The 16,746-nt window shown below is 44.1% G+C and overlaps 1 protein-coding gene across 1 annotated transcript in view; it reads left to right on the top strand.

Annotated features, from left to right (window-relative positions):
* The first annotated feature begins 1,937 nt into the window (after positions 1-1,937).
* Positions 1,938-16,746, top strand: part of LOC146854823 (uncharacterized) — a 33,120-nt gene continuing 18,311 nt past the window's right edge. Inside the window, exons 1-4 of the mRNA XM_085651048.1 lie at positions 1,938-2,060; positions 2,875-3,001; positions 4,625-5,278; positions 10,390-10,577. Coding sequence (XP_085507174.1) covers positions 1,938-2,060; positions 2,875-3,001; positions 4,625-5,278; positions 10,390-10,577 — 1,092 coding nt within the window. The remainder of the gene's footprint in view (positions 2,061-2,874; positions 3,002-4,624; positions 5,279-10,389; positions 10,578-16,746) is intronic.

Raw genomic sequence — 16,746 nt, 5'->3', positions numbered from 1 at the left:
CAATTTGCGAGAAGGAAAGTTCACATGTGCGTGGACTGAGTCTTATTTGAATTTCATATACATAGAGCAAAGGAGATATTACTTGGATTAGTAGACCACAAACATCCGGCACTATACATGGTTTACAGTTTGTTGCAGTGGATCGTGCAAGTGTTGAGTACAAATGGGTTCATTATAAGCATATTTCATTTTATATACTATCAGTCTGAAGGCTTTACATCGCAGCTGCTCCAACACCAACTTCATAAACTGGTTTATGCACCAAGGATGGGAGCAGAGACAGAAAGTGAGCGAGGAAAACACAAATATATGTGCTTTCCACTGTAACTGAAATAAAATTCTGTGAAGGGCATAAATATAACGATTTAAAGGTATGGATCCTTGAATTCAAGGCAGACCATCAAGTACTTGCACGGTTCAAGGTCCATGAGAACACGTATACCTTCTATGTTGAAGTGGTGGTAAGTGAGCCACTGCATCAGTGGGCGATGGGCGATATCCTACATGTTGTTCATCGTGAACATGTTGATGATGAAACGCCCTGGGTGGAGTGTAGCGGACATCATGGTCCTTTTCTGCATGACATCTTAAATCTTCTGTCTATTAATATAATGTTTTCCCTAAGGAAGGAAAGTTTACTTTTACGTTCCAAATCAGTAGGGTGATCTCTAAACTCTAACTTAAAGTCTTTTAGATTTTCTTAAAAAAAATAAACATGCATACCACTTTAAATAATCACTATAGTGTACCAAAAAATCATAGTATCGCACTTTTTATAGATCTTGGAAACTCAGAACTCACACCTTGTTGGTTTTTCGAAGAACTGTTTCCTGTTCCTCGATCGCCCCAGGGGTATGTGTACAATCTGGTATTTGGACGATGTGGTAGTTTAAAATCAAAAAATTTATTTGTTCTTGTAACTGTCTTCTGCGTGATACTGCATACCGGGAGGACTCTTGTTTTTTGGGACGGACTATCCAGCACCCCCTGCCAAGCCTGGCTGCACAAAAAACACGCTGGGTGGAGAAGCGTTTGATTCTCAAACTAGTTGAAGTTGTTAACAATTTACACAATTACTTTACTATTTTTGGTTTTAAAAAAAATGGCTACAACCATGTGGACTGCTTCAGACTTTGCCTGGTGCTCTAACAATGGTTTAACTTTGTTCATCTACATTTGCCAACATTCTGTTGAAAGTGCTTCAATTGCATTCACAAGAAAAATTTCTCCTCAGCATTCAGAGCTCGATAGGGTCTCTGCATACATATGCGTTAACTATGACTTTCAAACATCCACAATATTACTTTTTTAGGCATGATGTCCCGGATTGTCCATTAGTATATCCAGTCACAACCTCAACTAATGGTCCATGCCCTTTTTAGGATCACGGATACTTTTTGCTACCAACGTTGCCATAGAAGGGTACACTTCTGCCGTGATGGATAATTTCCCCTTCTTGGCCATTCTTTAAAATATCAGCCATTACCAGCTTCTAACCTCCTAGACAAGACGTTTCAAAATTATGGGAGCCATACAAGTTGCTAACCAATGGTCCATTTTTTATTACGGTTACCTGGGGTGTAAGATGTGATCAGGGTTCAATATATTGCTCACTGCCTAGGGATCTGCAGCCTGAACTACCTCTGCCGGGCACAATGCCCTGCTTGAGTCACCATCTCTGTCCGCGGTCTGTGGGACTCGTATGGATCTACTCTAATTAAAGAATTGTGTTATCCAGATGGTAACCGCTAGATCATCAATTTTGTTTGATGGGTTGAGGGTGACTGGGCATCACAAAAACCTTTCTTTCAATCCACAACAGAGTTGGTATCTACGCAAGAGTCTTCAATGTGCTTCCTTTTAGGGTCTACAGTAGTGCTGGGTGGCAGACCTGAAGTTTTGGTGTTATGAATACCAAAAACGTATTCATACCAATCATGGAGTTGATGCCACTGGGCAAGAAGTTGACTTTTTTAACTTTCGAGTGCTCCTCATACTTTGAAAACTGGATTGATGATGGAGTTGTCCTTGACATGGCTGAAGTGTACATCAGTGGTCAGGTAAGTTACCTCCTCCTTGTCATTAATTATCTACAAAGTAATATGTAAACAAATTAAGGACTATAGTCAGAAAGGTGTTCATGTAGGTGTCTATCCTCTATTATATCACAGATTCTCAGGTTACAATATTATGCGTGATCCCTTGCACCACTTCTACCTACTTTTAATGAGGGTGTTATACAAACTGTGATTGTTCCCTTAATTTTAAATCAATATCCTTACCTGTGTCAAAGCTTTCAACCTCGAAGCAGGGGCTCCCAACCTTTGCACGTAGCATTTGGAGCATTAATTGAAACATTATTCTTTCCCCTTGTGTTAACAACATAGTAGATTTTCATGTGAGTCCCCCCAGCTTCGGATTCAGGTCGTAATGAGACTAGCTAGCTGCCCCGGAGTTAAAGACCCGCTCATTCACGCATAATCATGGATGTTGTACCCCTGGAGGTGACAATGACATAAACAGTCCATGACGTCCACTTATGGTCCGGTTGGGTTGCCATTGAAGTCTCACATTTTAGCCTTTAAACATCCACTCTGCTTGACTGTCACGCTGCCCTCCAGAGCATGAAATTATTCTAGATATGTGTGGTCTGCTGCTGTGCTGTTTAACAGTTATTTCCTAGTTGCGTGGCCTCCTGGTACGTGCTTTGAAAAACAAAATTCAGGCTCCAAGTCTTTGCCAGTTTTTTAAAGCATAAGTTTGTAACGCATGTGTACAAAATTAACCATATTTCATACAAATGTTATCATGGAAAAATTGTGTACTGCCATCTATGATGTCCTCCTAACTTTAATTTTTTTCTTTTGCTTTTAGGGCGCAATGGATTCTACAAAATACAATGAGCTTCTTGCTTATGTGCGCAGTAATGTGTATCCGGAAGGTTACACCAAAATCCAGAAGCAGGGCTTACGTAGACTGTCGAAAAAATTCACCATAGACGGTATTTCTATTTTTTTAAATATTTGTTTATGTATTAAAACTTTATGCTAGACATGCACTTAAGGGATTTGTTTAAATTAAAAAATATTATTTGGGTATCCTCTAACTTATATTTAAATATCAATTTTTTTAATAACACATATCGCATATTATTCAGCTTTACTTTTAAATATCTGAAGGGCCTTTATTTGATATCTATCAAAATTCCATCAGCCTGGCACAGACTCGACTCGTTACAGCCTTCCAATAACACCTTGTCGTTTGTCCCAAACTGCCTATTACAATGCCAAATAACACTGTCTGTTCGCCTTTCATTGTTCTCAATGTGAGCTTCTTTGACGGTAAGGGAAACCAGTTCTACAGTATTGTGGTGTCTTTCCCCCGTCGTCAAAGTGTGAGTCACACAGTACATACAACAGGCAATAAGCATCATCTACTTAAATAAGTACAAATATATAACATTTAAAGACATATATAAATAAACATTATATATTTCAAATAACATACAAAGTCAAAAGTAACATAGGATAATAATAACACATAGGAATAGATTTTTCAATAAAGCAGTTTACTGACATAGCCAGGTCGTTCTTATAGTACAATTACAAGACAATCGGGCACAAACACCCTCTGTAACCTTCTCCTCAGAGGCTCTGGACCTCTGATTTTCTAACGCATGTCGTGTGAATGGAGTCTCCCTGAGCTCTGCACATTTTTTTCCTCAGGTTTTGTATATCATACACTTTTCCTGATGTCTTCAAGTTAGATATCTATTTTCCATCCTTGCGCTTCTTATGTCAAGTAGAGTCTCTAGTCAGAGGACCCTAACGAGAAGTCTATATACTGCCTCTACCCTGAATATCTGGTAGGAAACTCCATAATTTGCAGGATTTTTTCTCAGAAGACTAAAGGATAGAGAGGGCCGCCTCCTTGTGTGGATACAGAAGTTTAAAGTCTCAGATAATCCTCGCTGAGGGCAAAAGTGTGGCTTTGGGATGCACTGGAGCATCCTCTAAGCGTCTCAGTGTGCATTACTTTCCCTTCCCCTTTCTTAAAAAGAGAAAGCTTCAAGTTTTGTAGGTTGCTGAAGTGCCAATACACTATGCTGCTACGCCCACGCTCCCGATATCACACTCTCGGGCATCTGTGGTTCTCCCAGCGCATGTTTCCTCTCATAAACGTGCCAGACCGTTGACGGTCACTACGTTGTATAAATCTGCAGCTTTTACTACTTTGTCAATGACGTTAACAACGGGTTTCAGCAGGTTCCCTATGCCTTCGTTGGTAGCTTCGTCGACGCTATCTTTGTGGACGTTTGTTTTTGTCTTTTTGAAAGCTGTCTTGTCGACGATTCCTATATCTTCGTTGACAACTAATAAACCTGTGGCTGTCACGTTAACATCTAAATCTTCATCGACAATCTTGAAGAAGATATCCTCCTCAACGGGGGCGACTGAGGTTTCGTTGACGGCGGATTTGTCGAAGGCGGCGTTGTCGACCGCGGCTTCGTCGACGCTTGTGACATCGTCGACGGTGGTGGCTTAGTTAACGGTGTTGGGCTCTTCCACGGTGGCTTCGTCCACGGTTGCTTCTTCGACGGTGTTGTCTCTTTTCTTTATGGCAGGTCTCTCGTCTAAGAAAAATCTTGCATCTCTTCCATTGGTGCCTGTTTCTACGCTAACGCCTGCTGCTGTCGACGATTCGCTCATGTTGCGTCGCCAGGCTGTTTTGGATTACATTACAGTGCCACCAACAACTCAACCACCGCCAAAACTGTTTCCTTCTGCCAATGATTATGATTCTGCATCGGAGGATGACATACATACAACATTACGGGCTGCTCGCAGTCCATCTGACCTTTTCATAAAAAGTCAAGATTTTGACAATCAGGACCAGGATTACCATTATTCTCAGGAGCAAGAGGAGGAACCTCCTGCGCAGATTCAAATGGCACATTTGCCATTATCCCTCATTTTTAATCTCCAATTTATGCAGGACGATTACAAACGGCGTTTCCCATTTTATTCCCACGCCTTTCATCGAGAATCGCCTCCAAATACTCCAGCTCCTCCTCGGCCGCTGGCGGAACCAACACAATCTGTCCCTTTACAAGTACCTCCTACAGAGGGTGACTCTGAAATGCTTCCGCTTACAGAAGAAGGTGAACTCCCGGGTGACGATGATCATGATTCTATGGCTGACTGGGACCATTACCAGATCAATTCGCCTGCTCTGCCTCCGGGGTCACCAATGAATTCACCTCCTGTTGATAATACAGGTTGATGGAAAGGGCGGCACAGCGTTTTCATCTTCCAATGTTAGTGAGAGAGGAGGATTGCTTTCTATATCATTCTAAAGCTCAGCTTCAGAAGCATGTTCGGGCTGTGCCCATAGTTGATTTTATCTGAACAAGGGTATGAAATTGAGTAAAACACCAAATAAAATTCCTTCAGTTCTCACGAGGTTTGAGAAAAAATGTAAGGCTCCAGACTCTTCTCCTGCTTGCATTTTATCCCAGACAAAGACGTATTTTGTGATCACCCGCTTGGCACAACGTCACTCAAACAATCACTCTTCTCTAATTACCCCTTCACCTGACCTTGATGGTCGTTGCTTGGATGCCATTTGTAAAAATAATTAAACCAATTCCTCTACAACTGTCACAGCAGCGAATACCATGTCCATCTTGGGTCTATACGACCAACAAATGTGGTCCGAGAAGGCTGGTTTCATTAACCTCTTCCCAGAGCACTCTAGAGAGGACGCTCTCAAGATACGTCATGAGGGAGAAAGAGCATCTTTATAGATCATCGATTGCTCTGTTGATATTCCCTCAACTGCTTTTCGCCAGCTAGCTTGTGCAGCTGTTCTAAGGATGCATGGTTGTCTTTGCTCTACTTCTTTTCTCCATGAATTACATGCAAAAATACTAGACATGCCCTTTGATGGGGAGTTGCTGTTTTGCCAGCACGTAGATTATGTGCTCCAAATAATAAATAAGGACACAGAATTAGCTCGTTCCCTTTGGCACACTTAAGTTTAAAAAACAGCCTGCTCTGGGTGCTCGTTGACGCAGCACCACCTACTCCTTTTGTGGCAGATCAACAAAATACCGCTCAAACAATCAAGGAAATCAGCATTTTTCCTCAGTCTTATCAACAACAGACTAAAGGCCCCCCCCATCAGTGTTGGAGGACGAATCTCGAAATTAAATTCAAATTGGTCACAAATAACTTCAGAACGTTTGGTATTGGACATTGTTTCAAAAGGCCATGCTCTGGAATTTGTCAAATTCACTCGAAACAGCCCCAAAATCAGTCCTCCTCCCGCTCATCTCAAGGAGCTTTTCCATCAGATCAAACTCATGCTCCAAAAATCTTCAATCTAAGTCATTCCAAAGACTCACAAGGGGCTGGATTTCTATTCACGTTTTATCCTCATTCTAAATAAGTATGGAGAGTGGCGCCCTATCCTCTACTTGAGGGCTCTGAACAAGTTTGTAAAGTATCAGACTTTATGCATGCTTACACTGAGGGAAATTATTCATCTTCTCTATCCACAACTTTATGTCGATAATTCATCTATAGGATGCCTATTTCCATTTCCCGATTCTACCACGCCACATAAAATACCTGTGCTTCCGTGTAGGCTACATAGACTTTCAATTCAGAGTCATGCACTTTGGTCTCCGCTACGCCCCCCGGGTCTTTACGAAGGTCCTCGTCCCGGTGATGGCCTATCTACGATTGCGGCGCATTAAAATCTTCCCACATTTGGATGATTGTCTCATCAAGTTTCAGTTTTACCATCATGCATCTTTAGACACTCAGTTTTTACGGACTCTGTTCCACTCTCTGTGAATGTCAGTCAACATACAAAAAATAAGTTCACGCCGCCTCTTCACACAGCTTTCATAGGCGCTACTCTCAATCCCTCCATGGCCATGGCTTTTGTTTCGGACCACCGGCAGAAACGGATCCTGCTCCTCGCAGCTCACATCAGATCAAACCTGTCTGTTTCAGTCTGCATCTAGAAGTCCTTTCTGTGGATGGCGTCCTCCGGCATTTTTTTTGATCCCGCATTGCAGAATGAGGAGACGTCCAATTCAGTAAGAACTGGACAAGCAGTTGCGCCATTTCTCCGGTTCATTCAGTCACCGTATCTTCGTAACCTCTCTCATCGAACAAGCTCTGTGCTGGTGTACGCAACCTCGCAGATGTGACTTCATGCTTGGCAAAGGCTCCAGAACTCGTCCTTACCACGTATGCCTCCCTGGAAGGGTGTGGCGGTCACCTTCTAGGATTGTCCATCAAAGGCAAGTGGAATCTGTCCCAATGTTCTTTGCACATAAACATGCTAGAACTGATGGCCATATTCTGTGCAATCAAATTGTTAGAACTCCTGTGGCTAGAGAAATCAGTACTCATTCAAACCTACATCACCACCAGCAAGCACTTAACAAGCATGCCGGTAACAAATCTCTGATGCTTTCACAGATAGCTCAGGCTTTGGTTCATACTCCATCAGATCATGCTCACAGCAGACCACCTACCAGACATTTCAAACATTCTGCCTGATTCTCTCAGACGGTCCACGTCATCGATACACGAGTGGGAGTTGCATCAGCCGACTCTGGATTTCGTCTTCAGACTCTGGTGTCACCCGTGCTTGGATCTCTTTTCAACTCCACAGAACAGCAAATGCCAGCCTTACACAGGTTGGCTTACCCACAACCGGTTGTGCGGGAATACAATTTAGAGGGACTGTTGCAAGATATTGGCCTACGCTTTTCCACCAATCCCGCTGGTACCTCGACTGTTGTGGAAAATGCAGAGACAGCCATTTCACATTTTCCTGATTGCTCCCCTGTGGCCTCGGAACACATGATTCTCAGAGTTACTGCTCTGCTCACAATGCGAGCATATCCTTCTTCACTCCCGGGCCGTATCTTCTCACGATTAACAACATTTGTATCTGCCATTTGAATCCCAGTTTGCTAAAATTGTCGGCCTGTAACCCGAGTGCCTTGAATTTCGTCACTTAAATATTTTGCCTGCCTACATAGAGGTTCTTGCTATGGCGCGTGCGCCTTCCACGGTGAATACCTACAAACTAAAGTGGAAACGCTTCTGCCATTGGTGTTCGTCTGCTAACATCCACCCAGTGCACGCCTCTCCGGAACACAATCTGCCTTTCTTTTTGCATTTGCCATACTCTTGACTTTCTCATTGAAGTCAAAGTATTTTTTCCAGCAATTTCTCTTTTTTGCCATGACGGCTCTTCCTCTCTCTGTTCCTCTATAGTGAATGAACAGTTCTATAAGGGATTCTTCAAGATGTTTCCACCCATTCGGCCTCCTCCACCCACATGGCGTCTTAACATCGTATTTGCGCAACTTATAAATGCGCCCTTTGAGATAATCCACGCAGCAGATTTTAAATTCATAACCTGGAAGGTTGCCCACCTGCTTGCTCTGACTTCCTCAAGTCGAGTGAGTGACATGCACAATTTCACAATCCAGCCTCCTTTCCTCAAATTTAAATCAGACTGTTTTATCCTTCAAACAAACCCATCTTTTATGCCAAATGTGCCCTCCGACTTCAATCTTAATGAGTCTGTGATTTTAAACACTTTTTTTCTCATCCGCAATCTCCAGCGGAACAGAGTCTGTATTCTTTGGACTTAAAGAGGTGCCTCAAATGTTATATCAGCAGAACAGCACCATTTCTCCAATCTGACAAACTGTTCGTTGCCTATGGGCGATTCTGTAAGGGACATTCTGTTACCAAACCAACTATTGAACATTGGATTTCTTCTTCAATATTTTTATGCCATCAGAAACCTCGAAAACCTCTTCCATCATGAGTGTGGGCCCATTATACAAGGGCGATGTCCTTCATCAACTGCCTTATTCGATGGTGTGCCCATTAATCAGATATGCCGGGCAGCTACGTGGTCCAGCAGGCACACTTTCACGAGTCAGTACTGCCTGGAGGCAATCAACGAAACCGATACTGCAGTGGGCCAAGCAGTTCTTCTAAATCTTTTTGAATATGTTGAGCCTCTGTTAATTCCCTCCTCCTAGGGTTGTTTTTTTGATTCTATGATGCTATGTCATTGTATTTCATGCAACTTTGAGACTGCAACTTAACGGTTTATGATTACTGTTCACTAGTCTATTCAAGCATGTGACTCTATGAAAGACACCCCAATACTTTAGAAGTACAAATGTTACTTACCAGTAAACTGTGGTTCTCTAGGATTGTTGTCTTTCATAGATTCACATCCGAAACCACCCTCCTCCCCTCAGAGGCTCTCTTCTCCGCCTAAGACTCTTTTTTTACTCTTGTGCTAATAACATCTGAGGTCCGGAGCCTCTGAGGAGAAGGTTCGAGAGGGTGTTTGACCCTCATTGTCTGAAGTTTGGACTATAAAAACTTCATGGATATATCAGTAAACTGATTTCTTTTTCAATCCATTTCTATGTGTCAATCTTATCCTATGGTACATTTTATTTTGTATGTTGTTATGAAATATATAATGTTGAGTTATATATGGATTTTAGTCTTGTATATTAAAATAGATGAGTCTTATTGCTTTTTGACTCCCACTTCGGCGACGGGAATTTTCAAGCAGATGAATCTATGAAATACACCAATACTGGAGAACCACAGTTTACAGGTAAGTAACATTTGTTCTTCAGCCATGCACCCAGTGTCGCACACATTGAGGTGCCTGCGATTCTGAACAGGAATCCACTGGGAAGCCCCATATCTGTGTGCACCCTTGGTCTCCAACCAGAGGCCGTCAACCCAAGTAATCAACGCTGGTTCCCCCCCTTACTCCATTTCCAACATCCTTTTGGTGTCACAAACGTCGTCACGGAAAGGTGTTTGAAAACACAACATTTTAATTGCAAGGGAGAATATGCATGCCTTTGATATTACAGGCTAAATTCCAAATGACAAACAGATTCTCCAAGCCCGTCACAAGCAAGCCGCCAAAACTTCCATGTTAAATTTATGACTTCCTCACTTGAAATAAGCAGTTCACAAACTAAAACAACCAGCCTGTTTTGTTGTGGCCATTAAGGTTCCAACCCTTGTTCGTAGCCCTTTACGGTCAATTTGTAATTGTGCAACTTTTAACATTTTATTTTTTAAAGTACATTTAAAAAAATATATATATATTAGAAATATGGCTTCTATTACATGGCTTCATAACCAAATCCCGTGTTAAAAAAATATGGGTTTTTTGAATCAACTAGTTTTTAGACATATTTTAATTACTTACATATGTTTGAGTATGTTTAGAGATAAATTTGTAGATTTTGTTTCTATTTGACATGCATACTTTGGTAATGCTTTTATCTTTTGCTTTTTCTAATAGATGGCAGTTTGGTGTACAATGGTAGAGGGAAAAGCACAAAAGTGATCAAAGGTGCAGAAGCTGCAAAAAGAATTTTTTTTGAATTTCATTCTTCCCGTATTGGTGGCCATACTGGGATAAATAAAACTTCAAAAAGTATTACCAGCAGATTTTATTGGCCACATATGACCATTGATATTGAACAATGGGTGAGTTAGGATTTTTTTTTTATTTATTTTTTTTTTTTTCTTATTTTTACCAAAAAGTTGCATATTCTGAAATGTGGCATAAATACACAATGCATTGGTAAGACATCAATAATGTCTTCTGATGCATTGTCGCCATAAACATATACACTTTCTCAACATGGCAGTAACTCAGTGAGACCTTCGAGGGCCAAGTAGCAAAAGTACTGTACTAAATGACACCACCATCACTTTAATCATCAATGAGAACCACGTAGGTCAGCCTCCTAATATTTTTTCACAGCACACCTTCCAGTCTACTATCCAAAGTGGTGTGTGGCCGACACCTGAGAACTCAGCAACTCTTCATTTCTGTGCTCCAGTACTCTTCCATATCCAGACACGCAGCCTCCGGCCTTCTAGTGTGACAACCCTCCTGGCTTCGGTCCCAATGTCACCAGCGCATACTCAAGCAAATTACTGGTCAGGGGGGCCCATATGTTTCGTGGACCAGAAACACTAGGCAATAACTCAGAGTAGGTATCAAGCTTCTCTCGGCATGTCACAAGATCAGTAATCCAATCCTTCAATTTTGGTGCTCGGCCCCTGCCCCATCCACAAATAACCCTCCTCTTTGCTATCAAGAGCCCGATTTCCCCATGTTTCCTATGTGCTGGCTGTATCGGCTTGACATACCCAAGCAACGCCATCTATGGTGTGGGGTCAACCTGCGTATGCACCATATGAGTCAGCGCCTCTAAGACCTGTCGCCAATAGGCATTTACCTGTGGGCACACCCACACCAGGTGCAGAAAATGTCCCCCAGGGTCCACACATGATGCACAGCTATCCGTCTCTCTCAGCCGATACCTATACATTTAGACCTGTGTGTATTATAGTCTAGGCAGGTAATGTTAGTGTATCATTCAGAGTGTACTGCTGGCCGCCACTCTTTTAGTCTTCATACAGCAATACTCCCACTTCTCATCTGAAAGCTTCTCAGTAAGCTCCGCATCCCATCGTGCACGAGAGAGCGGGTCAGCTATTTCCCTTTGACTGTGTACTGTTCTGTAAATTAATGAGACCAATCGTGTCGCCTTCTTGCACTTCAAAATTACCTGCACCGGAGCACACGCCACTGGTTCACTCGAAGTTCGGAGTAATAGCTCGAATACCCTATCTCAAACTCATATACAGAAACGGATCAAGTGGGCTTTGGTTTGGACACCGCAACATCTGACCTGCAGTGTGAAACCTTCACTCGTGATACAAGTCACCCCAGTTCAGAATATTCATTTCTTCCATGAACTTATGCCACATTGTCTCCTGCATTAAAGGCAGATTTGGATGGTACGTGAGTGGTAACAAAGCCGCGTACTGCATGTGTGTCTTTAAAATGGGCCAAATTTGACGCTAAGCCTCGAGCGTGCAAGTGACCATCTTTGGGGTCTTATCCCTACGTGCAATATTGGTATCGGATGTGCAAGCCAATGTTCATCCGTCACTTGTGGTATATACTTTGGCTGTGTCACCCAGTACCAAGTGTAGTGGTCCTGCGCGCTGAGGTAGTATAGTTAAAAAAGTGTGGCACCCCAAATCCTACTTGTGAGTATGGGCTACTAAGCACCTCCCATTGCAGCCTCGGCTGCCGACCTCCCCAGACCAGTTGCGTTGGCTCCGACATGAGCGTCGTAAAGAGATTTCTCCCTGGCTAAAACGGGATATTTTGAAATAAGTAGATTAATTGATGCAGGAGCACCATTTTAATCAAAGAGATTCGCCACCTCCATGGACAAGGGGAGCGTGACCCATCGGGTCACACAGTATGCAATTTGTGTTATTGCACTACCATAATTGAATCTTTAAAGGTCGTCTTTGACCCTCGTCATTCTTACCCCCAATTTGCGCAGGTCCTTATCACACCACTCCAAGGGGTAATCCAATGTAAATTTAGGCGTTCCCTGTGTTAGTTGGAATATACTGGATTTGTTCCAGTAAATATGAATCCCCATCAGTTTCCCAAACACTTGAAACTCCCGCAGTGTCGGGTTAAAATTATCTTGAGGATTCCGGATATATAATGTAATATCGTCTGCGTATAATGATATAAGGATCTGCCGCAGATTGCATCTCAATGCCTTATCATTAAAATGTTTACGCTGTTTCACTGCTAGCGGAACGACTGCAATGGCAAAGACTAGTGCAGAGAGTGGACACCCCTGTCGGGTACCCCTCATGATTGTAAGTGGCGGCGACTTGTGTCCATTTATAAGTATCTTTGATATTGGTACATTATAATAGTAGTCTGATCCAGGACAAAAATAGGTTGGGTTTGCCCATTCGTAGCATTACTCCAAATATATAATTCCACTCTCCCAAATTGCACTCTTTAGTGGCGTCAAGGAAAACGGCCGTTAGAGGCAAATCAGGTGAGACATTGATAAGAATCGCAAACAGTGTCCGTAAGTTATCAGATGTTGCCCTTCCCGGCACAAAGCCAGACTGTTCCGGGACTCCCAAATTTTCCAAGAGCAAATTCAGGTGATTGGCAATTAATTTGGCTATTACCTTAGTATCGCAATGTAGGAGGGATACTGGTCTATAGGAATCACACTGCCGAGGCAATTTCCCCGGCTTCAGCAGCGAGACTTTAAGTGCTTCCCTCATAGATGCAGGAAGGGTGCCCACCTCCAGCGATTCCTAGTAGACTTCACTCAGAACGGGGTCCATAATATCTATATACGTCTTATAAAATTCAATAGGGGTGCCATCCGTTCCAGTGGCTTTCCCGGATTGCATACCCATAATAGCTTCCAGAACCTCGTCCAACTCAAACGGTGCACATAAAAACTATCTTTGCACCTCAATAAGCGACCCCGGCGCCACATCCCCCAAGAAACCCTCCATATCTAAGTCATCCTTTCTGGTGGTGGTATACAATTGCCTGTAATGCCTCGTGAATGTGCTAAGAATGTTAGCTGTATCCCTGTACACCTCACCCTCAAGTTCTTCAATCTCCAGGATATGATTAGAATAGCTAGCTTTCCTAAATGAGGATGCCATGAACCTCCCCGGTCTGTCATCCTCTCCATAGCAGCATGCCCCCCATTATTTCCATTGAAAGCATGTCTCCCATTCCGCTGTAGCTATATTTTTTTTATGTGAGTGTGTCTCTGAAACGTGGCAGATGGTTTTCGTGCCATCTCCTCCTCCATCCATTTTACCTCCCTCTCCAGCCTGTATAATGTGTTAGTGAGATTCTTCAGCACCCCGAACACCTTGGACATGCAGAACCCTCGCATCGTTAGTTTTAACACCTCAAAAATAATTACTACACTGTCGACTAAGCCTTTATTATGGGCAAAGAAGTCCTGTATTTCCTCCAGCAATTCCTCAACAGAAGACCTCTTTCAGCAGCATGGTGGCCTGCAACCTCCAGGCACCTCTCGGCACCCTGAGGTCCGTGTAGGACAGCGTGAGAAGAAATCGAGCATGATCAGAGTATGTTCTGGCCAGATGTTGCACCTTCTAGTTCACGTGGCCCAGCCCCCTAGACAACAACCAATAATCAAGTCTCGCCCATGATGCTGCCTGCGCCGTGTAATGTGTGCCTTCATCAAAGTTCGTGTGTGCATGCAAGCGTCTACCAATTGATATTCATCAATTGTGTCCCTGAGTATCCACATGCGCCTTGTTGTAATGGTGGGAGGCCGGGTGCAATCTATCACACCCTGGATTATAGGAGCCCGTCTCAATTATCTTGGGCCAAAGTGCATTGAAAAAAGCAGGGTCATCCAAATTTGGCCCATAACAACAGGCCAGTGTAACCGACAGCGAGCCCAATCTCCCCCACGCTATACAATATCTCCCTTGTGCATCCCCAACTGAACCAACAAGATGAAAGGCCACCTGTCTTTTCTTAAGTATAGCCGTCCCACGCGTATAAGAAGATTAGGAGGATAAAATCCTGTGTTCTGCCCACTTGGTGGCAAACCCTCCATCCACCTGTGGAGTAAAATGTGTTTCCTGTAACATGGCAATGTGTGTTTGATGCCTGTCTAGATTCGCAAGCAATTCTCGCCTCTTCCGCGTGTCCCCTTGCCCCCGAACATTCCATGTGACAACATTCAAACTGCCTACCGTACAATCAGCCATACTCCTGATCAACATACATGCCCCCAAGTATTATTCCAGCATGGTATGGTGCCAACCCTCCTATTATATCACATAGGCTCTTTGACAATCCGAGATGCACAACTTTGAACTCAGCCAAAATCCTCCCTAGACCATGTTCATTAGCATCCTTCTTGGAGGTAAACATATTGTAACCATCAACTTCCCCATTGGTTCACACCCCCTCCCACTGAAGCAGCCCCAAATTCCCAGCAATGTATTCCCCCCCCCTGCCCTCCCCAATCCAACCATTACAATCGTATATGCCACATCACCCATCTCGGATGCGTAGCGAACCACCCCAGGGTAATACCCGATGGGGGCTTCCACAAAGTAGACGCACAATCACCTCTCGCCCCAAAAACAAGCCGAAGCTCACACCCAACCCAAGGAAACATTTGTGCTCCAGGGGCCAGAGGGGTGCCCGGCACAAAAGATAATTCGCTTGCTTAGATCATCAGGTAGCAACAGTACTCAGCCTCAGTCTCAACGGTTGCCACTTCGAAACCAGTGTACAATAAAGTCTCGAGGGTGACCCCTTCATGTCCCTTTGCATTAGCCTCCAGGGAGTACTCTGCCTCTCTCTCCGACACCAACCGCTTCACAGCTGGACCTCCGCAACCAGTACGATTATATCTTTTCAGGTGCTTACCAAAGTCTTCCACTTGATTCGGCGCGGTGAAGAAGTGCTTATTTCCCTTATATGTCACCCTGAGGCACGCCGGATAAAGCAACGCATAGTCAATTTGTGCCTTTTTCAGTTTAGCCTTGACCTCCATAAATTTACGCCTCTCCTCTTGTACCATGGGCGTAAAGTCAGGATATATGGAAAATGAATTCCCATCATACGTCAGAGTCTGTTTGCCTCTGGCAGCACGCAGAGTCCCATTGCGGTCTCTGTAGTTTAATAGTCTCGAAATAATCTGACTCGGACCCCCCCCCCCCCCCCCGGCTGCGGCCACGTTCCAAGAGCTCTATAGGCACTTTCTACAATGAACTAGCTGGAGAATGCTTCTGTGGCAACCGAGGATAAAAGAAGCTTTTCCATATATTCCTCAAAGCGTCCAACATTGGTTCATTCCGGAATTACCAGTACGCTTAATTTTTGTGCCGACTGCGCGCTTCCAAGTCCTCAATCTTTGCAGCAATTACCCTCAACAGATTATCCATCCGGCCAAGCCGCATGGCCTGGCTGGAGGTCACATCATCCACGTCTGATATGTGCCGTTCCTCTGCTGTTAGCCGCTCCTCATGCCCTTAGAATTTGTGGACTATGGCATCCATTGTTGTCGACATGCGGTCTACCTTCTCAACAACAGTGGCGAAGCCATGGCGGATATCCTGCAGGATACTTTGGACGTCTGTTTCTGGCGCCGCAGCTCCTTCCTGCGGACCATTCCGTCCCTCGTGGGGTGGACCTGTTTGTGGTGCCTGGGTTCCGCGCCTTCTCAAAATTCAGTTTCGTTTGACTGGCATCTGTCTTCCCCATACTGTCTCTGTATCGGTGGTATAGGCCTAGCGTCGATCCACATCTACCTCACCATGCACCAGGTCACACTCCTGTCTCCCGTCCAGCATCCTCTCCCTGCTGCTCATTAAACTCTCCAGTCCTTGCCGCGCTCTTCGTTCTCCGCTCAGGCTAGTATCTCAGCCCTCCTGGCAATTCGCTCTGATATCGGCCCTCGGTAATATAATCGCAGGTCAGCTCTTCGGGTCTCCAATCTGCGTGGCGAACCCTGCTCCCAACGGTCACCCTTTCAGATCCGCTGAAACCTCAGCACTATCGACGCCTTTGACAATCCATATCCGGCACCCAGGTGGGCTGCACCGGTGAACGCGGGTGTCTGAAGCGTGTGATGGCCCTTCAATGTCTGCGAAATCGTTTCCCTTCCGCAGTTAAGGCAGTGACCCCAGCAGTGCATACATCCCAGACTCCCTGTTGAAAGCAGCCCGTTATGATTGGTGGTCCCCACAGGTCCGCAGCTCAATGTCTTCAAATGCCCCATCTCAGAAGTAGCTC

This window comes from Triturus cristatus, chromosome 4_1 (genome assembly GCF_964204655.1).
Source record: "Triturus cristatus chromosome 4_1, aTriCri1.1, whole genome shotgun sequence".
NCBI lineage: Eukaryota > Metazoa > Chordata > Amphibia > Caudata > Salamandridae > Triturus > Triturus cristatus.
The sequence above is the reverse complement of the archived record's forward strand: the minus strand, read 5'-3'. Positions and strand labels throughout refer to the sequence as shown.